Genomic DNA, 24,636 nt, shown 5'->3' with positions numbered 1-24,636 from the left:
GAAGGCCCCGCCCCTCCTGAGAAGTTTCCCAAGACCCCGCGCGGCTGTCCGGAGCTGCGCTAAGATGGCGACTCCCATGCATCGGCTCATAGCCCGGAGACAGGCGTAAGTGAGGGCCCGAATTCCGCGACAGGGCGGGCTGGGGGCGGGGAGACTCGCGTCAACCGGCCGGTGAGCGGGCGCTGAGTTTGGAGGCCGGACTTGGATCCCCAGTGGGGAGCGGGGGAGTGTAGTCGTTTCTGTATAGGGCGCCTGCCCCCAGAGAGCTCCGGCCAGTTGGTTTGGTTCCCGTGGGCTGGCGATTTCCGAGGACGTAAGGTACGCGGTGCTGGACACAGTGTTGAGGAGAGCCGCGGTGTTTGGTTCCCTCTAAGGGAACGCTTAGCAGTTGGTCACTAAGTGGTGTCTTGACCGTCACCCTCCGCTCACCCCGTCGCCCACCCCACGCGCGCCCAGATGAGGCCTGAATCCCTGTTCGCACAGTCCACTCCCACCTGGTAAACCTTCAACCCTCCTGAATAGCTTCCAATCTAGCTGGCTTTTCCCACGCTTTCCCAAAGAGGAAGCAGCCTGTTTACAACGCCAACTCTTCCCCCAATTTCTGCCAGAGATTCTGTCCTCCCATGAGTGTTAATTTATTCAGGACCTACCGCTCTCTATCAGAATCTGGGTATAAAGAAAAGGCGGTGTTCAAGACAGAATCCCTGCTTTCACAAAGTTTACATCCTAGTGGTGGAAATATTGGTAAACTAAACAAATTAGTAAACACAGTTGGTGAAAAGTGTTTTGATGGAAAGGGAGAAAAGACTACTTCGGGTTGGGTGAACTGGAAAGTCATCTCTGAAAAGGTGGTACAAAGTGAGACTGAAAAGGTAAGATAGGAGCCAGTTGTGAAAGATTTGAGAGAAAAATAACCAGACAGTGGCACAGTTGATCTGAAGCTGGAAGTAATTTAGTTTTAAGAACTATGAAAGGCCATTTGGGCTAATGAGCAAGAGTGGCACAAGCTGAGTTTACAGAGGTTTACCGCTTCTTGTGAAGCCTTTCTTCTGCCTACTTGCAGACCCGAACAGTGTCTGCCACTTTTTCACTCTCTCCGCATTTCATGCCTTCACCGTTGGCACACCTATAGTCTCATATAGCTCATAGTCTGCTATACTATATATGCATAAATATGCTTGTATTTGTTTAAATTTATTTCCAGAACCCTGTTCTTTTCTCTCCTCCAACTGAGTCCAGCCCAGGTGCCCAATTAAAGCGAGTTCCTTGAACATAAGGTTATTGGGTGCTGGTGTAGTAAAGTTGGTGGTAAAGGGCTTTGAAGTTAGTTCTGAGGTAAAGAATGAGGTGATAGTAATACTTAATAGGAGTGCTAAGTGATGTCGTCAGGGTCTCATTTCTTCCTCTTTCCCAGGTTTGCTCTTTTGGGTGACCTCACACTTGGATAGACTCTCTCCTTTGGTCTCAAGATGGCTGCATTATCTAGGGTTCATTATACCCTCTCAGCTTCAAGTTGTTTGCATCTCATTGGTCTAGATTGGATTACATGCCAAACCCTGAACCATGTGTAGGAGATTGTGAAGCCCTGATTGACTTAAATAGCATTCTTCTCCCAGCACAATTCAGATGCTCACCATCAAGCAAATTGATGAGCTGGGTGGGTAGATAAAAGGTGGTAAGTGAATGCTGGATTGGCAAAAACAATCAATGTCTACTGTAAGTGTGAGGTGAAAAATAAGACTTTTAGCATCTAAAGAAATTTGCTATTACTTTTTTCGTATGTATCATGAAGTTAGTTTAAACAGATGTTCCATTTCTATAGTGTGCCTGTATTTGGTACATGAGTACACAGAAGTAAAAACAAATCTTTACTTTTAGGAGCTTCTGGTCTTATTGAAGGAAACGTGGTATATGATAAAAGATGTCATGGTATACAGACTGTACGTTCCTCAGGGATTCAGACCCGTTCATCTATCCCTGAAAAAAAAACAAAGAAAAAAAAGAAAAAAATTCAACAAATGGTGCTGCAATAACCAGAAACTCACACAGAAAAAGAATGACATGTGAGCCCCAGCATACCAAAAAAAACAACTAGTGGAGTCCAGGAGTCTGGAGTGTATGTTTGTGGGGAAAGCAGGAGAGGAGCTTTCCTCTCTTTTACTTCTCGTTTTATATTCATCAAAAGGGTTTAATCATACCTGTAAGGGGTATATATCACTTCCATAATAACAAGTGTAAAACTTTTAAAATTAGTTATAAAAAGTGAGAAAGTATCTGGATTAATAGAGAAAACAGGGAAATAAAAGGGAAAAAAGCAAGCCTAAATTTGCACTCCCCATGCAGTATATCTCAGTCGATCTCCTTTAAATCAATTGGAATGAAATTATTTCCCATCTTATAAATTGTAATATATCTGCCATTATGTAAATAGATTTTCCAGGGGCATTTCTTCTACTATACCCTCTACTGGCTTCAACTTCTCTCTTTTCAGTATCCAGAGCAGTTATCTACCCTTGGTCTGAAGACCTTCTGTAACAACAAACTTACTCTCCTAAAGTGGCCTTAACACTTAGATTTTTCAAATCTAACAAGAAAAGTTATCTTCATGTTGAGCAGAAAAGAAAATAATATTTATGAAGCCAGAGCCTGCTTCCTTCTACCTTCTCTGCTTTTGGCTCAAGCTGTGATTTCAGTTTTTTCCTTTTCCACATGAATTGCTGTCAAGGCAGAGCTTCTCTATCTTGTATTTGCATTGAGTATCTGGATTTAAGTGTCAGACTTACCTTTATCTTTGTTAAATTTCAAGTTGAGTCAACGCAGAGTTTCAGGCTGTCAAGATCTTTTTGGATCCTGACTCAGTCATCCTCTTTGGTTTGTGTTAATTGCAGATTTGGTAACTATGTACAACTGTGTTCTTTTCTGAGTCATTGATAAAAATGTTGCAAGACCACACTGAGGACCAAACCCTGCAGGCCACCACTGTTCCTTTGTATATATTTGCTCTGACCCATTAAGCAACGCTCTTGGTCTGTGATGTTCCATTAATTGTAAATATAGATCATACTGTGTCCTGTTCAAAAGGATATTGTGAGACTTTCTAGATGGCTTTATGAAGTACAAATACCCAAAGACAATAAAGGTATTATTAGTCTATGATTTGATACCTAGTGATCGCGGCCTCTCTTTCTGAGTGGATTTTATAAATCTGGCCAGAATTTTGCCTGATATGGGTGTCAAATTCACTGGTCTAGTTTGTGAAATCTACCCTTTCCCCCTCTTTCAGAGTCAAAGAGCATTTGCCCACCCCCAGTCTTTCAGTAGCACTTCTGTTGCCAGGGTTCCTCAGATTACCAGTGGCAGTACAGCAGTCTTACCTGGAAAATCTTTTGTGTGTGTAAGGAAGTAATTCATCTGGGCCATGTCACTTGATCAGCTAAGAGCTCAGTTACTGGCTCCTCAGGTGTATTGGGCTTCATTTCTACTCTTTTTAATCTGCAAATAATTGTGTTTGAATGTTAAGATTGAAACATAGTAAAAATAGACCTGCTTTGAGCATTACCAAAACAATAAAATAAAAGTTCTTAATGTTCTTGATATTTTTCATTAGACTCTGTTTATTTTACAAAGGGTTTCAGATAGTTCTCTTATAGACTATGACCATGCTTCTGTACTCCTTAATTATGTGTTCCTTTAAAAAATTATTTTATAACTTAACATATAATCCATGTTCATTGTAGAAAAGTTTAGAAAATATGGATAAGAAAAAAGTATATAATCCCACCCCAAAGATAATCATTGTTTACATTTTATTTTATAAGCTTTTTGAACATTTATAATATCTTAAAATGGCCTCAGTATTCTCTGCATGGATATACTGTAACCTTTTGGCCAGTTCCTGTGCTGTTGGATAGTTAGGTTTATTATTTTTTTTCATGGGCAGGCACCAGGAATCAAACCTGGATCTCTGCCATGGCAGGTGAGCCCTCTGCCACTGAGCCACCGTGGCCCTCCCTGTTAGGTTTATTTTTATAAACTATATTGTACTCCTTTTTGTTTGTTTGTTTTTATAGTTTTATTAACCCTCATGTGAAAAATCTGCGCAGGCATGGATCAAATCCCTGAAGGGTCTTTACTCCTTTTTTGCCAACACCAACATGGCCTTTGCAGTATCCCTGACTTTCTTCATTCTGCTCTTGCATTCCTTTCACTGTTTCCTTGAGGTCTTTTTCTTCTCACATAGGCCATATCTTTAAAGTCTGTGTTTGGGTTCATTTTTCTTTGCATAATCTCAAGGAATAGTAAATCATGTCAAAGACAGTCATCTTGCCGCCAAAAGCAAGCGAGGTTCCGAATCCAAAGACAAAGTTGACATCTGGTGTAGTCTTGTACATTTTTGCTATTTTTTTCCCAAATTTCTGTCTTAAGTACCTCTGTCTTTCCAGGGTGAAAGACATTGATGACTGTTTGTTTCCACTGACATAGTTGGTTGGTCATGAACTTCCTGGTCCAGATGGTTACCATGTCTTTCATGATGGTGGCTAATCCTCAGGCATCCAGGGAGGGGGAACATATATATATATAAAATAATACTTTTAAAGGATATTTCTGTAATTAAAACTTTGCATACAACCATTATTATTTCTAGGTTAAATGCTATGGCCATTTTTTTAAAGTCAGTCTTATTGAAGTGTAATTTGCATGCAGTAAAATTCATCCATTTTAATGTGTAGTTCTAGGAATTTTGACAAATACATATAGTTATGTAACCACTGCCTAAACTTGTCTCATTCCTCTTTGTAATAAACCTTCAGCCCATCCTGATCCTCTAGTAACCACTGATCTGTTTTCTGTCCTTATATTTTAGTTTTATCAGAATGTTCTTTGACTAGAATCATCCTTCTTTCATTAAGGTAATGGCTTTGAGATCCTTCAAGTCCTTCCATGTAATGGTTGCATTCTTTTTTTTCTCATTGTCAGTGGGATTCTATTGTATGGATGTACTTGTTTATTTATCTACCAGTTGAGTGACATTTGAATTGTTTCCATTTATGGGTTATTAAGAATAAAACTTCTAGAAACATTAGTGGGTAGGCTTTTGTGTTAACATACGTTTTCATTTCTCTTGAGCAAATACCTAAAAGTAGGGTTGCTGGGTATATTCTAAGTATATATTTAACTTAGAAAGTAACTGTCAAGCTGTTTTCCAGAGTTCTTTTTTTTTTTTAATAGTCATTCTGTTGTTCCTGTATAACAATATCGATAGCTGAAAAGACTGTCCTTTCTCCACTGGAACCCTGGTACCTTTATCAATAACAATTGTCTATACATATGTACAATCTATTTCTGAACTCTGTTCTGTTTCATTGACTTATTTATTGATCTTTATGCCAGATACTACATTATCATGGTAACTTTGCCTACAAGCTTTGTAATAAGTCTTGAAATCAAGTAGTGTTAGTCCTCTAACTTTGTTCTTTTTTCAGAGTTGTTTGATTATTCTAAATAGGTCGAATTTTAATCAATTTCTACAAAAGAGCCTGCTGGGATTTCACTTATGGTTCATTGAATCTGTAGAGCAATCAAATTGCCCTTCAAAGAGTTTGTGCCATTATTCATTCTTTCCAGCAGTCAGAGAGTCAGAGTGCTCATTCTCCATCTCTGCCAACAATAGACATTAAAAACAACTTAGTCCCCTTTGGGGAATGGTGAGAACCAGGGAAAACTCAACTTCCCCAAGTTGAATTCTTGATATTCTCACAAGCAGTGTGGACAACCAAAGCTATAGGCTGAGCCCCCAGTCTTGGGGTTTGTTCATATGAAACTTAATCCCACAGGGGATAGGTCAAGCCTACTTAAAATTAAGCCTAAGAGACTTCCGGAGAAGATGGCGGCTTAGTAAGATGCGCGGGTCTTAGTTCCTCCTCCAGAACAGCAACTAAAGAAACAGAAACAATACGAAACAGCTCCCGGAGCCACGACAGAGACCAAAAAGACAGCGTACCCCATTCTGGAACGGCTGAACGGGCAGGGAGAATCTGCTGCGGTGAGATACCCGAGGGGCGTGTGCTTTCCTGGGCCGGGGCGGCTGGCAACCGGGGTTCCTTCCACACACGTGGCTTCCCGGTCCGACTGGGAACGTTGGATAGCGGGGCCCTCCTGCCACGCTTGGTGTCTCGGGCCAGCTGGGCAATTTGGACCGGTACTCCCCCAAGCCACGGTGGCCGGCGACCCCCCTCCACGCGCAGTTTCCCGGGCCGACTGCGAGATTTGGATTGGCAAGTTAAAGGAGCCACAGCATCTTTTACTGGTGGGACCTGCAGACAGACGAGCACCACGAGCGCCACCTACTGGGCAGGAAAAGAAAAACAGAGCCCAGAGATTTCACAGAAAAACCTTTCAACCAGCCGGGTCCCACACCCAGGGAAATCTGATCAAATGCCCAGACACCAGCAGAAAATAATGGATCACGCTCGGAAAATTGAAGATATGGCCCAGTCAAAGGAACAAACCAATAGTTCAAATGAGATACAGGAGCTGAATATACGAACAGAAATGGAAAACCTCTTCAAAAACCAAATCAATAAATTGAGGGAGGACATGAAGAAGACATGGGCTGAACAAAAAGAAGAAATAGAAAATCTGAAAAAACAAATCACAGAACTTATGGGAGTGAAGGACAAAGTAGAAAAGATGGAAAAAAACAACGGATACCTACAATGGTAGATTTAAAGAGACAGAAGCTACAATTAGTGAACTGGAGGATGGAACATCTAAATCCCAAAAAGAAACAGAAACTATAGGGAAAAGAATGGAAAAACTTGAGCAGGGGATCAGGGAACTGAGTGACAATATGAAGCGCGCAAATATACGTGTTGTGGGTGTCCCAGAAGGAGAAGAGAAGGGAAAAGGAGGAGAAAAACTAATGGAAGAAATTATCACTGAAAATTTCCCAACTCTTATGAAAGACCTAAAATTACAGATCCAAGAAGTGCAGCGCACCCCAAAGAGAATAGACCCAAATGGCATTCTCCAAGACACTTACTAGTTAGAATGTCAGAGGTCAAAGAGAAAGAGAGGATCTTGAAAGCAGCAAGAGAAAAACAATCTGTCACATACAAGGGAAACCCAATAAGACTATGTGTAGATTTCTCAGCAGAAACCATGGAAGCTAGAAGACAGTGGGATGATATATTTAAAATACTAAAAGAGAAAAACTGCCAACCAAGACTCCTATATCCAGCAAAATTGTCCTTCAAAAATGAAGGAGAAATTAAAACATTTATAGACAAAAAGTCACTGAGAGAATTTGTGACCAAGAGACCAGCTCTGCAAGAAATACTAAAGGGAGCACTAGAGTCAGATACGAAAAGACAGAAGAGAGAGGTATGGAGTAAAGTGTAGAAAGAAGGAAAATCAGATATGATATATATAATACAAAAGCCAAAATGGTAGAGGAAAATATTATCCAAACAGTAATAACACTAAAAGTTAATGGACTGAATTCCCCAATCAAAAGACATAGACTGGCAGAATGGATTACGACCCAGCAATACCATTGCTAGGTATCTACTCAAAGGACTTAAGGGCAAAGACACAGACGGACATTTGCACACCAGTGTTTATAGTAGCATTGCTTACAGTTGCAAAGAGATGGAGACGGCCAAAGTGTCCGTCGACGGACGAATGGCTAAGCGAACTGTGGTGTGAACCTACGATGGAATATTATGCAGATTTAAGACAGACTAAACTTATGAAGCATGTAATAACATGGATGGACCTAGAGAACATTATGCTGAGTGAGTCTAGCCAAAAACTAAAGGACAAATACTGTATGGTCCCACTGATGTGAACCGACATTCGAGAATCAACTTGGAATATATCATTGGTAACAGAGACCAGCAGGAGTTAGAAACAGGGTAAGATAATGGGTAATTGAAGCTGAAGGGATACAGACTGGGCAACAGGACTAGATACAAAAACTCAAAAATGGGCAGCACAATAATACCTAATTGTAATGTAACCATGTTAAAACACTGAATGAAGCTGCACCTGAACTATAGTTTTTTTGTTTGTTTGTTTGTTTGTATCTTTTGTTTTTGTTTTTTCTTTTTCTTTTTATATATATATATTTTTATTATTATTATTTTTATTTTCTTCTCTATATTGACATTCTATATCTTTTTCTGCTGTTTTGCTAGTTCTTTTCCTAAATCGATGCAAATGTACTAGGAAATGATGATCATGCATCTATGTGATGATACTAAGAATTACTGAGTGCATATGTAGAATGGAATGATTTCTAAATGTTGTGTTAATTTCTTTTCTTTTTTTTAATTAATAAAAAAAAATACACACACACACACACACGCAAAAAAATTAAGCCTAAGAGTCACCCCCAAGAGAACCTCTTTTGTTGCTCAGATGTGGTCTCTCTCTCCAGCCAACACAACAAGCAGACTCTCCACCCTCCCCCTGTCTACGTGGAACATGACTACCAGGGATATGAACCTTCCTGGCAGCGTGGGACAGAAATCCCAGAATGAGCTGAGATTCAGCATCAAGGGATTGAGAAAAACCCTAGAATGAGCTGAGACCCAGCATCAAGGGATTGAGAAAACCTTCTTGACCAAAAGGGGGAAGAGTGAAATGAGACAAAGTGTCAATAGCTGAGAGATTCCAAACAGAGTGGAGAGATTATCCTGGAGGTTATTCTTATGCATTAAGTAGATATCACCTTGTTATCCAAGATGTAATGGAGAGGCTGGAGGGAACTGCCTGAAAATGTAGAGCTGTGTTCCAGTAGCCATGTTTCTTGATGATGATTGTATAATGATATAGCTTTCACAATGTGCCTGTGTGATTGTGAAAACCTTGTGTCTGATGCTCCTTTTATCTACCTTGTCAACAGATGAGAGGAACATATGGAATAAAAATAAATAATAGGGGGAACAAATGTTAAAATAGATTTAGTTTGAAATGCTAATGATCAATGAAAGGGATGTAAAATGGCCTGTAAAATTTTTTTTTTCTGTTGTCTTTTTATTTCTTTTTCTGAATTGATGCTAATGTTCTGGGAAATGATCATGATGATGAATATGCAACTATGTGATGATATCGTGAATTGCTGAGTGTATGTGTTGGGAATGTTTGTTTCTTGTAATTTTTTTAAATTAATAAAATTAAAAAAAGATAAAAAACTTTTAAAATATGAAAAAGAAAAAACAACTTAGCCAATATGGTAGGTATATCCTAATATTTTGGGGATCAAAGAAGGCTATTTCTCATAAAAAGGCTTAGTTTAGGGTACAGAAATGAAATATTATTTGAATAGGCAATCCATTTGGATTGAAAAAATACAAATCTTGTTTATTTTGATGTAGGTCTATCTAATATAGCAATCTATTTGGCAGGTAGTATTTTTAGGGGTGATTTCTTAGTGTTTAAACATACATTATAAGGATGTTAATCATAGATGGATTTTAGACATTTGTTAATATTCTGTTTATGACAAAATGCTAACTCTACAATATTTGATGCAATGTACCATTATATATATATATATAATTTTTTTGTATGCTGTATGGCAGGGGTCTTATTTCATTCTTTTTCCATGTGAGTATCCCCTTATTGCAGCACCATCTGCTGAATTTTTTTATTTCTTTTTTTGCTTGTTTGCTTTTTTGAGAAGTGCATGGGCTGGAAATCGAACTTGGGTCTCCCAAATGATAGGTGAGAATTGTACCGCTGAACTACCCTTGCAATCCCTGTAACATAATATTTTTAATGGCTGGGATCTCAAGTTATGAGTTTGTTAGTTTTGGGAAAACAATCTGTGAATTGGAAAGGAATATTTTATTTCCTGGATTCTGAAAGGCTTTTTTTTTTTCATGTTTCCATTGTTAAGAAAGGTTGTGAAAATCTTCACTAAGTAATGGAAGTCTTAAAAATAACCTCTGGATTCTACTTGAAATCTGTCAGCCATTGAAACTTAATTTTTTCTCATTTCTCTCTTCCCCCGTTTGGTCAAGAAGGTTTTCTCAATCCCTTGATGCTGGGTCTCAGCTCATCCCAGGAGTTCTGTTCCATGTTGCCAGGGAGAGTTACACCCTGGGAGTCATGTCCCATGTAGTGGGGAGGGCAGTGAGTTCACTTGCCAAGTTGGTTTAAGGAGAGAGGTCACATCTGAGCAACAAAAGAGTTCTCTGGAGGTGACTCTTAGGCATAATTATATGAAGCCTAGCCTCTCCTTTTTTAATTAATTTTTAAATTTTTCTAAAAATATAACAAACAAACATTCTTAACTTAATGATCATTCCATTCTACATATATAATCAGTAATTCACAATATCATCACATACTTGCATATTCATCATCATGATCATTTCCTTAGCCTCTCCTTTTCAGGAGAAGTTTCATAGGGTCGAAATCCAAAATCAGGGGCTCAGCTGATTGATTTGGTTGTCCCCACTGTTTGCTAGAATATCAGAAATTCTCCAAATGGGGAAGTGGAATATTTCCCTCTTTCTCCCCAGTCCCCCAAAGAGACTTTGCAAATACTTCTTTATTCATTGCCCACATTACTCTGAAATATATTGGGGCATCACAATAATGTGGACAAACCTACAAAACCTCACGTCCTATTCAAAATTCCATGTACTAATGGTGTTCAACTAAACTGACTGTACAAGTTAAATTAGGTAATGCACTACCCAAAATATAAATTTTCACCAAATGTACATATCTTCCTTTGGCCTCACACAGAAATTGAAGTTTTAAAATATGGACAATATCCTTTACCTGTATTCTGAATCTACCTTAATCCCATCCAGGTCAGCTTCGATCATATCTTCATATCATACTCAAAGTCTGATCTCTTTTTCAACTTTTTAAATGGTTCCTGTATGAGGTACTACTGACTTTCATAGCTTCAGAGTTCTAACTCTGAGTCTCAGGTGTCACATGAAGACCCAAAGTCTCTGGGAATGACCAAGTTATATGCAAACAGCTTAGTATCTCATAATTTAGAAATAACAGTTAAACTCCTGAATATGTGACTACTGTAAGAGCTTACAATCTAGGAGCCTTTACAATAGGCCCCAACCTGATAACCCATGTTCTTGACTTCAGTTCACTTAGTTTTTATATTATAGTTAGTCCATATTATTGAGGCATGATAATATTTACCTTTTTGTTCCTGCCGTTTCATTCAACATATAGTCCTTAAGGCTCATACACTTAGTTGCATGCCTCACAACTTAATTCTTTCTTTTGCCCATTCAGTAGTCCATTGTATGTAGAGACAGTGTTCCCCTTTCCATTCCTCAGTGGTTGAGACCTTTGGCCACCTCCGTCCATTGTGAATCATGAACACTACCACCATAAACACCAGTGTGCAAACATCCATTCCTGTTCCCACACTCAGTTCCTCCAGGTATATACTGAGCAACGGGCTTTCAGGATCATATGGGAAACCCACCGCTAGCCTCCTGTGGAACCACCACACTGACCTCCAAATGGCTGCACCTCTCAGTTTCCCTACCAGCAGTGTATAGGTGCGTCTCTTTCTCCACATTTTCTCTATCACTTGTTTCTCTTTGTTCATTTTTAAACAATTTTATTCATGCATCATACAATCCAACCTAAGTATATAGACATGTTTTCACCACCATAATCTATATGAAGACATTTATTTTTCTTCCACAAAGACTCCATATAGCCCTCCCCTATGCCCACCTGTTGACAGTTTTGGAATAATGGCTTTGTTACCTTCAGTGGAAGCATATTACAATGTTATTGTTAACTGTAGACCCTGGCTTGCATTGATTGTACTTTTTCCTGTATACCATCCATTTTCAACACCTTGCATATTGACATTCATTTGTTCTCCCTCATGCAAAAAATGTTTTTTTATTTGTACATTTAATCACCATCATTGTCCACTGTAGGCTTTCCTATAAGTTACACTGTCTCAGTTTTTATCCTGTCTTTCCTGCTGGTTTCATATGTGCCCCCAGCCCTTCCTCAGTTACTCACATTCAGCTTCATTCGGTGTAATTATATTATTGTGCTACAATCAGATAGTATTATATTACCCATTTCTGAATTTTTACAGTCAGACCTGTCACACAGTCTGTATTCCTTCAGCACCAAATTCCCAATTTCTGCTGTTTCTATCTCCTGATAACCTGTGTTCTTAACTTCAACTCCCAAAGTTCACTCATAGTTCATATTAGGGAGACCATACAGTATTTGTCCTTTTGTTTCTGGCTAACTTCACTCAAAATGATACGTTATTTTTAGCTAATATCCATAGTTTACATTAAAATTCATTTTTTCTATTTTTGGTTCTGTGGGTTTTTGACAAATGCAAAATGTCGTCTTTACCATTACAGTATCATATGGAATAGTTCCTCTGCCCTAAAAATTCCCTGTCATCTGTCTATTCATCCCTTTCCCTGACCCTTTGAACTCTGGCAACCACTGTTTTCTTTTCTCTGTAATTTTGCCTTTTCCAGAATCTCATATAGTTGAAATTATATAGTACATAGCTTTTTCAGACTGGCTTCTTTCATTTAGTAATATGCATTTAAGGTCCTTCCATGTCTTTTTGTAGCTTGATAGCTCATTTCCTTTTGTTCCTTAATAATACTCCATTTTATGGATGAAACAGTTTGTTTATCTGTTCATCTTTTGAAGGGCATTTTGTCTGCTCCCAAGTTTTGGCAGATATGAATAAAGCTGCTATAAATATTCGTGTGCAAGTTTTTGTGTAAACATAAGTTTCTATTTCATCTGGGTAAATATCTGGGAGCACAATCACTGGCTTGAATAGTAAGCCTATGTTTAGCTTTGTAAGAATCTACCAAATTGTGTTCCAGAGTGAATTGCAAAAATTTTTTATTATAATAAAAAGCATGAAATTTCCCATTTTAGCCACTTTCATATTACAATTCACTGGTATTAAATAAATTTCTAATATTGTGCTACCATTACTGCCGTATATTACCAAAAAATTTTCCTTACCACAGACAGAAACTCTGTACTCACTGAACGGTAACTCACCATCCACCTTTTCCCCTCTAGCTCCTGTAACCTGTAATCTACTTTTTGTCTCTATGAATTTGAATAGCATGTTTTAAACTTTTCATTTTTAACTTTTATTTTATAGAAGCTCAATATTTGTATTGACCTTTTAAAAAATATATTCACCTTACTAATACAGGGTTTAGTAAACCGTAGCCTGCCAAATCCTGCCTGCTGCCTGATTTTGTAGACTTGCAAGCTCAGAATGGTATTAACATACGGAGATATGCAGTCGATTTGGTGATGGGGAACACTTTGAATCTCACCTGAGTGACATGTTAACCTGAAAAAAGAATTCCATTCTTCTTATTGGTAGACCCATATTATCAAAAATTGACACTCAGTTATTACTAAATTTTAAATCTCATCAAAATATTTGTGGAAATTTGTTACCTAAGTGCCTACAAATTAGCAGCTTCAGTTCTTCCTCTTGGTCTGTAAACTTTAAAATATCTGCCATCTGGGCCTGAAAGAAAAAAGTTTACTGACCCTTAATCTAAAGCTGTTAAACTCACTCATTAATTCTCCCGATTTCAAAATACTTTATCCATTGATTCTTTTGGATTTACCAATTATGTAATATATCATCAGTGAGGAACCACAATTTTATTTCTTCCTTTCCCATTCTTTCACCTGTTTTTCTTCCCTTTCACGTTTTAATCTAATTTTAGGCATGGAGATTTTTGTTGATCTCCTTGATGACTAAAAGCTGGGTTTGCCAACTGAGTAAAGCTTTATTTATTTTTAGGGTACAACCACCAGTGTCCTACCTCTGAATACAAAATCTGTCTTCCTTATTAGTAATAAGTGCTACTTAGCCTCCTGAGATGGTTAAACACTTCTCAAGACAAGAATTGACTTAAATACAGGAATGACCACTCTGGATTTCTACCTTCTCTCAAATCTTGGCTTAGTTGTTCTCTTGTTAGTTCTCTTATGCCTTGAGCAGATTCTTAAAAATGTTTTGACTAAATTTTCTAGTTCTGAGCTAGAGGATTGGTCTGAAATAGGATTGAGGAACAAAGATTTGAACTCAATCCTATCTAACTCCAAGGTCCATTCTTGTAACCTCTTACTATACTTAATGCCTTATAATTAAATCTGATCATATTAGTGTCCTAATATATTTCATGGGTTAGTCCTTAATAATAAACATCACTTTGCACTTTATATTGTTTATGCTTTTCAGGGCAAAAATGTCACAAGTCAAAATTTTAAGACTTTATTCTATTTTTTTGCTTTATAGGGAAGCAAATAAGCAACATGTAAGATGTCAGAAATGCTTAGAATTTGGACATTGGACTTATGAATGCACAGGAAAAAGAAAATACCTGCATCGTCCTTCAAGAACAGCAGAACTAAAGAAAGCTCTGAAAGAAAAAGAAAATAGATTATTATTACAACAAAGGTACGTTTACATGTGATAGCCAAGGAAATATTTTTTGTTTATATTTATAGACTTGATTAAGGAACTAAATGTCTCACGGTGGCTCAGCAGGCAAGGATGCTTGCCTGCCATACCAGAGGACCCGGGTTCGATTCCCGGTGCCTGCCCATGTAAAAAAAAGAAAGAAAAAAAAATGTCTCATGGTGGTTCTCCAGATTTAAATTATAATGCTAGCTAAAGTTTAATGAATGCTTACTATGTGCCATGCACTGTACTACTCTTAAAAGTAAGCTTATTTAAGCCTCATAACTATAGTATTAAGGTAGACACTGTTATTATCCCCATTTTACACATGAAGAAACTGAGGCACAGAGGGGTTCAGTAACTTGCTCAGTGTTACAAAGTTAAGTTTTAAACCAACCTGTCTTTCTTCATAATCCATGCTCTTAATCATTTTGCCTTAATGCCTCAATTACCTTTGAAATGACAGCAGAATACTATAAAGCAAATAATATGAGCTGATACAGAAAGATCTCTAAGACACATTAGGTGTCAAAGCAAGGTAAAGAACCAGTATATATAATACACTGTGTTTAATAAAAGAGGAAAAAAAGAATAATGGAATATTTTTGGAAATATAAACTATTGAGAATAAGAATAGAGAAAGATAGAGACTGAAATATTAGTACTTACTTTTTTACGTCCTTTGAATAAAATTAATCCCTTTGAAATAAGTAAGTATACAGTTTTTAAAGAAATTGAAGAGTGAAGGTCTTGGGTTTGCTTAGTACTACAGATGAGAAGTGGCGACTTCATAAGGACCGTAACTCGAATGATAGTGTCTTAAACATCTGGACTTCCAAGGCAGCAGTATTTGCAAACATGAATCCTCTTCAGTGGTTATGCAGGAATGAATAGATAATCAGTATTTATGTCATTGCATTCATATATACTCTTTCCAAAAATATATCTGTGTAAGAACTTACTTACTGGTTTCTCTTTTCTACTTCCCCTTTCTCAACAACTCATTTCACACAAAAGTGGCATACCTTTCACCCATCTCTGATCTTACCATCTGTGTTAGTTAGATTCTGTTGTCAACTTGGCCAGGTGAGCATACCTAGTTCTGTTGCTGCGGACACAAGCCAATGGTACCTGAACCTCATCTGTTGCTAATTACATCTGCAGTCGGCTAGGAGGCGTGTCTGCTGCAATGAGTGACGTTTGACTTAATTGGCTGGTGCTTAAATGAGAGAACACAACGTAGCACAGCCTAGCATCTTGGCATTTCTCATCTCAGCACTTGCAGCTCAGCCCAGGCCTTTGGAGATGGGGAAAGTTGTTGTAACCCAAGGGCCTGGAGAGAAGACCAGCAGAGACCATCTTGTGCCTTCCACGTAAGAAAGAACCTCAGTGGAAAGTTAGCTGCCTTTCCTCTGAAGAACCAACAAAATAAATCCCCTTTTATTAAAAGCCAATCCGTCTCTGGTGTGTTGCATTCCGGCAGCTAGCAAACTAGAACACCATCTCTTACCTTGGTGTATTGTCCTCATCTTTAAAATCCTTTAGTGGATTTTTCATATTGCTGGTATTTGTATTAAGAAAGTGAATGCCCATAATCGTTGGAAGCACATTCCTTTGTAAATTTCCACCCTCACCCCCAAAATTGAAGGAGAATCTTATTGAAGAGTCAAAAGACTGTAATGATAAATCACTGTGTGATTTGTGAAATATAACATAGGAAGAATTCAAACAATTGAAATGACCTTGCCGTAACAACTCTTTCTGTTCCCATCTTTCTTAGTTTAACAAGGTTTCTCATAGCTAAATCTTTAAAAATTAAAAATAGGAGTAGAATTGATACAGAACACTGCCACATTCTAGCAAGAAGAAATATTTTTATTGATACATAAAAACAAGAAAAAAAATCTACATCAAGCTGGATTTCTAGTAAAATTATTTTAATTATTAAAACAATATATTTTACATTGTTTTAATCAGTTGTGTACTAATAATACATGTAATGATAACTCAGTTCAGAATTTTTACACTTTTTTTTAAATTCAGTGTAACCATATACATTCTTACCATATGATCATTCCATTCTTGATATATAATCAGTAACACAATATCATCATGTAGTTGTATATTCATCATCATGGTCATTTCTTAGAACATTTGCATCGATTCAGAAAAAGAAATAGAAAACAGAAAAATTCATATATACCATATCCTTTACCTCTCCCTTTCATTGATCACTAGCATTTCAGTCTACTAAATTTATTTTAACATTTATTTCCCTATTATTTATTTGTAATCCATATATTTTACTCATCTGTCCATAAGGTAGATAAAAGGAATATCAGACACAAGGTTTTCACAATCATGCAGTCAAATTGCGAAAGCTGTATCATTATGCAATCATCTTCAAGAAACCTGGCTACTGGAACACAGCTCTACATTTTCAGGAATTTTCCTCCAGCCTCTCTATTACACCTTAATTAAAAAGGTGATATCTATGTAATGTAAGCAGAATTTTTGCTTTTGAAACCTTATCACAGGAAGTTAAAAAATTCAAATTATGTGTATATTTTTATTCTAGAGAACTATCATAAATGATCAGTAAAATATTCAGGCATAAAAGTATATTAGAATATTTTTGTAACTGTTCTGTAAGTTTAAAGTGTTTAAAATTAAATATATATAAGGCCTAAGAGTCACCCCCAAGAGAGCCTCTTTTGTTGCCCGGATGTGGCCTCTCTCTCCAGACAACATCACAAGCAAACTCACTACCCTCCCCCTGTCTACGTGGGACATGATTCCCAGGGATGTGGACCTTCCTGGTAACGTGGGACAGAAATTCTGGAATGAGCTGAGACTCAGCATCAAGGAATTGAGAAAACTTTCTCCACCAAAAGGGGGAGGACAGAAATGAGACAAAGTATCAATGGCTGAGAGATTCCAGACAGAGTCCAGAGGTTGTCCTGGAGGTTACTCTTACGCATTAAGTAGATATCATCTTATTATTCAAGATGTAATGGAGAGGCTAGAGGGAACTGCCTGAAAATGTAGAGCTGTGTTCCAGTAGCCATGTTTCTTGAAGATGATTGTATAATGATATAGCTTTCACAGTGTGACTGTGTGATTGTGAAAACCTTGTGTCTGATGCTCCTTTTATCTACTTTGTCAACAGATAAGTAGAACATATGGAATAAAAATAAATAATAGGGGGAACAAATGTTAAAATAAATTTAGTTTGAAATGCTAGTGATAAGTGAAAGCGAGGGGTAAGGGGTATGGAATGTATAATCTTTTTTTTTCTCTGTTATCATTTTATTTCTTTTTCTGTTGTCTTTTTATTTCTTTTTCTGAATTGATGCAAATGTCCTAAGAAATGATGAATATGCAACTATGTGATGATATGGAGAATTACTGATTATATATGTAGAACGGAATGATATGTTAATATTTTTGTTCTTAATTTTTTTAATAAATTAATTTTAAAAAATTAAATATATATATATATAGGAATACATTCTATGGGGAAAGTAGAATTAAAATACAGGTTGAGAGCAGTGCAGCAGTGGCCATACTGGAGACCTGGTTCAATTCCCAGTGCCTGCCCATGCAAAGAAAAATAAAATACAGGTTGAAAAAGTAAAGGACAGTGTAAATTACCAAGGTTCAAGATAACCTTGTTCATATGTTCATATATTTTTAAAGTGAATGATGGTAGGTATCAAATTACTGTGGCATTTAATTTCCAGTGAATATATTTATAAGAATAACATTATAAGAGTTGTGAATAACTCCATCCTAACATTTACTTTTGTTTTTCTACCTTACTTATATCACACAAGTATCTTTACTTGTGTATTTTTTAAAGATACTTTAAAAAAAAGTATATTTAAGACTTAAATATTTTTAAGACTGCATGAAATTTAGACCTGGATCCATTAAATAAAGACTGTTGATTTTTGCTTCAATGATAAAATGATGGATATGTGTAAATTTCAGTGGTCATGAAATTTTTGTGATCTGAATTAATAAATATACTTCTCCCACTTATTTTATACCCAAAATGACAATTCAGTAGGTAATTCCATTGTCTGAGGCAACTTTACATATATATACATATATATATATAATTGCGTTTGAAAATTCAGGAACTAAGAATATAAGTATTTCCTGGTAAATATTTCCTGGTAAATGCAGAAAATAGAAATATTCAATGTATAGGGCGGGGTAGAGTGATAAAAAGTACTGTAATTTGCAAACCTTATTTAGTGTGCATGTTGTTTGACAGAGAGAGAGCAGCAAGCCATTCACACATTTCATTACAAAATCATCAGACTTGTTCTTTGTAAGTAATCTGAGTTTAAAGTATTAGGTGTCTACTTTTTAAACAGTTTACAGCTGAACATTTGGGATACAGGCAGAAAAATAAGTGGTTATTATTATGTTTTTCATCACATAGTTGTATATTCATCATCAAGATCATTTTTTAGAACATTTACACCAATTCAGAAAAAGAAATAAAAAGATAACAGAAAAAAAATCATACATACCATACCCCTTACCTCTCCCTTTCATTGATCACTAGCATTTCAGTCTACTAAATTTATTTTAACATTTGTTCCCCTATTATTTTTAATCCATATGTTTTACTCATCTGTCCATAAGGTAGATATAAGGAGCATGAGACACAAGGTTTTCATAATCACACAGTCCTCAGAGGATAGTGACACTGATGAAAGTTCTTCTAGTCCCTCATCTTCAGCTTCCTCTACAAGCTCTTCCTCCTCCTCTGATTCAGACTCAGATTCCAGCTCCTCCAGTAGCATAGCACCAGTACAAAATAGCAATAGCACAGCACATTGCAAAAGTTATATCATTATACAATCATCTTCAAGAAACATGGCTATTAGAACACAGCTCTACATTTTCAGGCGGTTCCCTCCAGCCTCTCTGTTATGCCTTAACTAAAAAGGTGATATCTATTTAATGCATAAGAATAACCTCCAGGATAACCTCTCGATTCTGTTTGAAATTTCTCAGTCATTGATACTTTATTTTGTCTCTTTTCTCTCTTCCCCCTTTTGGTCGAGAAGGTTTTCTCAATCCCTTGATGCTGAGTCCCAGCTCACTCTAGGATTTCTGTCCCATGTTGCCAGGAAGGTCCACACCCCTTGGAGTCATGTCCCACGTAGATAGGGAGAGGGCAGTGAGTTTGCTTGTTGTGTTGGCTGAGAGAGAGAGGCCACATCTGAGCAACAAAAGAGGTTCTCTTGGGGGTGACTCTTAGGCCTAATTTTAAGTAGGCTTAGCCTGTCCTTTGCGGGGTTAAGTTTCATATGAGCAAATCCCAAGACTGGGGGCTCAGCCTGTTGCTTTGGTTGTCCCCACTGCTTGTGAGAATATCAAGAATTCTCCACTTGGAGAAGTTGAATTTTCCCCCTTTCTCACCATTCCCCCAAGGGGACTTTGCAAATACTTTTTAATTCACTGTTCAAATCACTCAGGGATTTATCAGGGCATTACTCTGGGCAAACCTACAAAATCTCATGTCGTACTCAATGTTCCATGTAGTAAGTGGTTATTTTAAATTAAAAGACTGGCTGTTCTATTTATATGAAATGACCATTTATAATATGAATGTGGAAATTCAGAGTTATTGTTGGGCTATTGTTTGCTTTGTTCTGTTGTTCAATAAGTGGTTGATTTAGCCATATCAAACTGAGTTCCAAACTAGCAAGAGTCAAATTGGTACATAAGTCATCTTAACTACTAACTTTCCTGGTTTTTAAGGCACAAATGATAAAATCTGTCTTACTTAAGTGCTGGGTAAATTGGTATATACAGCCTACAATAGGAGACTTTCCACTTGGTTATAACAAGAAATACTGTACTTGTTATAAAAGCCAAAGTGTTTTTCTAGTGTAAAACTGTTTTGCGATAACAGAAGGATTTGTCTGAGCTGTGTATACAATCAACTTATTAACAGGAGCTTTTTTCCCCTTCTCATGTTTATCAGCATTGGAGAAACCAATGTAGAAAAAAAGACCAAGAAAAAAAGGTATGTGTGACTTCAGGAGTATTATACACTTAATATCTAATATCATAGGAGGGAGGGGAATATTTTTTTAAAATAATAGTTACTCTTGCGTCTCAGTTTTCTCACCTCTGCTTTGTGAGAGTGCCCACATGTCCTCTCACGTGTCCTCAATAAATTTTCTACCTGTTAACTCTAAAATAAAATGAAATGAAATAAAATAATAGTTATTTTTATAAGATTTGGAATAAGGTTTATTGTTAAAAATTTGTGATTAAATGTTATCCTGTTTTTTGTTTTTCCCCATCTGAAATTTATTGCTTTCACTTCTCCCTTTTCGTCAACTGTCCAGAATACTCCTACATGGAAGTTGTTAACAATTGTTGTCGTCTCTTGGCTTAGAATAGAAAATAATTAGATTAGTAAGAATTATAGGTTAACTATGCCTGGTCTGAAGTAGTTAAAATAATGATGAAGAAACATTTACCACTCTGTATGAGGTTTAAATAAACCCAGGTGTTATGTTGCAACTTTAACGTTATTTACTCTGGAGCATGATATACTAGTATTCTTATTTACTCTGAAACATAATATACTAGTATTCTTATCTTCAACTCTATCCAAAAGAGTTAAAATGCTGTAAGACAAAGACCTTTTAAATGGGAGGTTACAACAATAAGGCAATCTCACAAGCATCAAATCTAGGAACAGCATGTTAACAAAGCTTCAGTATATATATATATATATATATAGAGAGAGAGAGAGAGAATGCTTTTAAACATTTTATTAAATGTCAGATTCTTATGCACATTGCTGTTTGTTGTCTAATAGGTCTAAGAGTGTAACCAGTTCTAGCAGCAGTAGCAGTGACAGTTCAGCCAGTGATTCTTCATCAGAAAGTGAAGAAACATCTACCTCGTCCTCCTCAGAGGATAGTGACACTGATGAAAGTTCTTCCAGTCCATCATCTTCAGCTTCCTCCACAAGCTCTTCCTCCTCCTCTGACTCAGACTCAGATTCCAGCTCCTCCAGTAGCAGTAGCACCAGCACAGATAGCAGCTCTGAGGATGAACCACCAAAGAAGAAGAAAAAGAAATAGAATTGCTCCATCCATATTGGACTGATAGACTGAAATCATTAAAGTGATTCTCTAAAGGGAATTTACAATATGTTAAGGCCAAAAAGACTAACTGGTCAAACTTTCTACAGTTCAGATGTTTCTAAATGTTTTACGTTGTAAGAGCATAAAAAGTATTAATAATGGATTACCTATATAAAGACTTCTATTTTAAGGGGAATTTTGTTTTGCTTTTTTATCTTTAAAAATATATCTCTAAAATTTAATCAGAGCTAAAATCCAAATCTCTTTTTGTAATGAAACTTATCTTTTTTTTCCTGTGAAATAAATGCGTATTTTGTTATATGTTAATGGTATGTATCTATCATATGTTTTCAGAATAATGCATCAGAATATCAGACAATGAATTTCTAATGCTTTTGGCTATGTTATTCTGTAAGATTAAATACACTGTTACTGTAAGGTTATGAATTTTCCTACTGTTGATAAATGTGCTCTGTTTTTATGTTTACATTCAGAAAGTTTTTCTGACTTCTTGCCCTAAATGGAAAGTTCAAGGAACTTATTAATATATTTACACCTTTTGAATGGTACATGTTTCACATTGCTTGTTGTATCATTCATTCTGGTTCCTTATGTTCTTAGAGCCACATTTATCTGAGGAAAATCATTCTAGAGGAACCTAAAAAGGGGGAAAAAATCAGAAACTACTTCAGAGTTTAATCTTGGTGCCTTTTAATAAATTCAGTGTATCAGAGAAGAAGAAAACCATGTAAAAGCCTATCTTAAGTAAAAGTGATATAAATATCTTTTAAATGTCTTTGCTGAATGACATGCTTTAAAAGGTACCATTAAAGAGAGAAAAGGTAGGAAGAAGAGGTGAGTTTTGCAGAAAATTAGGGCAATGTTGGTTGCCTATTTTAAAGACTTTTTTTTTTTGTCTTTCATAAAGATTGCTTTTTACCATGTCTGCAATTACTGTATGATAGTGGATATGGTAACTGGTCTCATATGAAAGTCTACTGCGTAAAAATGAATGATTTGGATTAAATCTGTATGTTTACATAATGTAGAAACAATTGAAATCTAGCATAAAAGTCAGGGTTAAAAGCAAATACTGCACAATATTTCTTAAAAGCAAAATAGTTTGTAGTGATAGACTATTTGGTTTAACATCACATTATTCTGTGATGTCTTAAACTTTTTGGAAAGTGATTTCATTTGTGAAAAAAATGTTGGTTTAGGTTCAATATTGTAAAAACTATGACTGCTAAGTCTTTTTTATATTTTTATGAAAAAGTAGAAAATTACTTTTGAAGAAAATGGGCTTCTATTTCATCTTGAAATATATATATGTTGTGAGTTTAAGGAGTCTGTGATTACTTGTAAGGTTTACAGAACCATCTGCTTCCAATGATTATAAATAAACTCTCAAAATATCATTTCATAGACTCCTTACAGAATGTATCAATTGACAGGTAACTAATAAATTATTAAACACATTTTACAGTATTTTTAGTCCGTAAAGGTAATTTTGGCATTTAAAGAAATTGGAAGAGAAGAAAATATGTACATACCTTGCAGTACTTGCAGTTAATAAAGCTCAAAGTTTGTGCTCACTAGCTTAAGCTTCTGTTGTCCCTTTCCCAACTTATTTAATGCTTGTTATTCATTCCTTTTGAGGTTGGGGCATTTAGACAAATTATAATTTTAAATTTTTACTTACTACAACCATTAAAAGTTGTATATGGAGTATAGCGTGTCGGAGACTCTATTCTGTTCTCATCACAAGCAGAATGGATGTGAAAGAAGAAACTAACTTCCAAAGATTTCCCCCATCCTTTCTAAAGGTAGCAGTGTGGAAGATGAGTCCCCACCAAATGTATTCTTTCTCAACTACAACTATATCAAAAGGAGTCACTAAATCACAGGCTTCCATTCCACACAACATTTCATATGAGTATATAAAGTGGTAATTTTTGTCTTAGAATCAAGATAGTACATTAGGCCTCAAGTTAGCACTGAAAATGATTTTTTTTTAAGTGCAGAGAAGGTGACCTTTAAAATGGATAACAATTTTAGCATGCTTTTTTCTATTCATATTTATTTAATTTTATTTTGTACTGATTATAGATGTACAAGAATTGAAAAAATAGTACAGTTTCCACATATACCTCAACTAGCTTCCTCTAGTGTTAACATATAACCATTGTACAATGAACAGAACCAAAAAATTAACACTTGGTGCAATATTATTAAATAAAACTTTTGAGTTTCACCAATTTTCCCCACTGATCTTTATCTCTTCTAGAATACTATCCAAGAAAATCCTACTGCATTTAACTGTTACTTTTCCTTAGTGTCCTATAGTCTAACAGTTCCTCAAGTGTTTCCCTGTCTTTAATGCCCTATCACTTTCAAAGAATATTGATCAATTATTTTGTCTAATGCCCCTCAATTTGAATTTGATGTTTACTTGTGATTGAACTGAGATTATGCTTTTTGGCAGAAATATTACATAATTGAAATTGTGTCCTTGGTTCATTATATCTCAGGATTCATAATGTTGATATGTCTCACTGGTTACTGGATATGTTGACCTTGATCATTTAGATAAAGTTCCTGTCAACTTTCACCAACATAAAGTTGTCTTTCTTATTTTAGTAGATAAATATCTTGGAGATGCTTTGAAACTGAAAATTGTTTTTCCTCAGCTCGCCCACTAAATTTAGTGGATCAGTGGAACTTGTCCGAAACAATTATTACTGTGATGTCTTCTTAATAGTAATTTTCTGTTTCCCCTCTTCTACATTTATTAATTGGCATTTTGTAAGAGAAAGCTAAGAGAGAGAGATGATGACAGAGTAGGAACTTTCAGATATCAATCCCTTCACCAAAACAACAATTGAACTGACAGGAATGTCTGAATCAACTAGTTTGGAACTCTGGAGTCTAATGGAACACTTGCAGCATTTAGGGGAGAGCTGTGTGAAGAGACTGGTAGATTATGGGAACTGTTGTTGAATTTTACATTCC

The 24,636-nt window shown here is 36.3% G+C and overlaps 1 protein-coding gene across 1 annotated transcript; it reads left to right on the top strand.

Moving 5' to 3' along the window:
- On the top strand, nucleotides 1–23,228 carry ZCCHC10 (zinc finger CCHC-type containing 10). Its single transcript, XM_077138431.1, has 4 exons — nucleotides 1–105; nucleotides 14,330–14,491; nucleotides 20,505–20,546; nucleotides 21,354–23,228. Exons 1-4 carry the CDS (start codon nucleotides 65–67, stop codon nucleotides 21,619–21,621), a joined length of 513 nt encoding a protein of 170 aa, XP_076994546.1. The 5' UTR covers nucleotides 1–64; the 3' UTR covers nucleotides 21,622–23,228.
- The last annotated feature ends 1,408 nt before the right edge of the window (nucleotides 23,229–24,636 follow it).

Source organism: Tamandua tetradactyla, chromosome 20 (assembly GCF_023851605.1).
Source record: "Tamandua tetradactyla isolate mTamTet1 chromosome 20, mTamTet1.pri, whole genome shotgun sequence".
Lineage (NCBI taxonomy): Eukaryota > Metazoa > Chordata > Mammalia > Pilosa > Myrmecophagidae > Tamandua > Tamandua tetradactyla.
Note: the sequence above shows the minus strand (reverse complement) of the source record. Positions and strands in the feature narration are given on the sequence as shown.

What these genes read in the sequence shown, in the direction of transcription:
- ZCCHC10 (XM_077138431.1), top strand. Translation starts at nt 65, where the DNA reads ATGGCGACTCCCATGCATCGGCTCATAGCCCGGAGACAGGC. An exon ending in AGATTATTATTACAACAAAG is followed by an intron (nt 14,492 to 20,504) that starts GTACGTTTACAT and finishes CATGTTTATCAG; the next exon opens with CATTGGAGAAACCAATGTAG. An exon ending in AAAAAGACCAAGAAAAAAAG is followed by an intron (nt 20,547 to 21,353) that starts GTATGTGTGACT and finishes GTTGTCTAATAG; the next exon opens with GTCTAAGAGTGTAACCAGTT.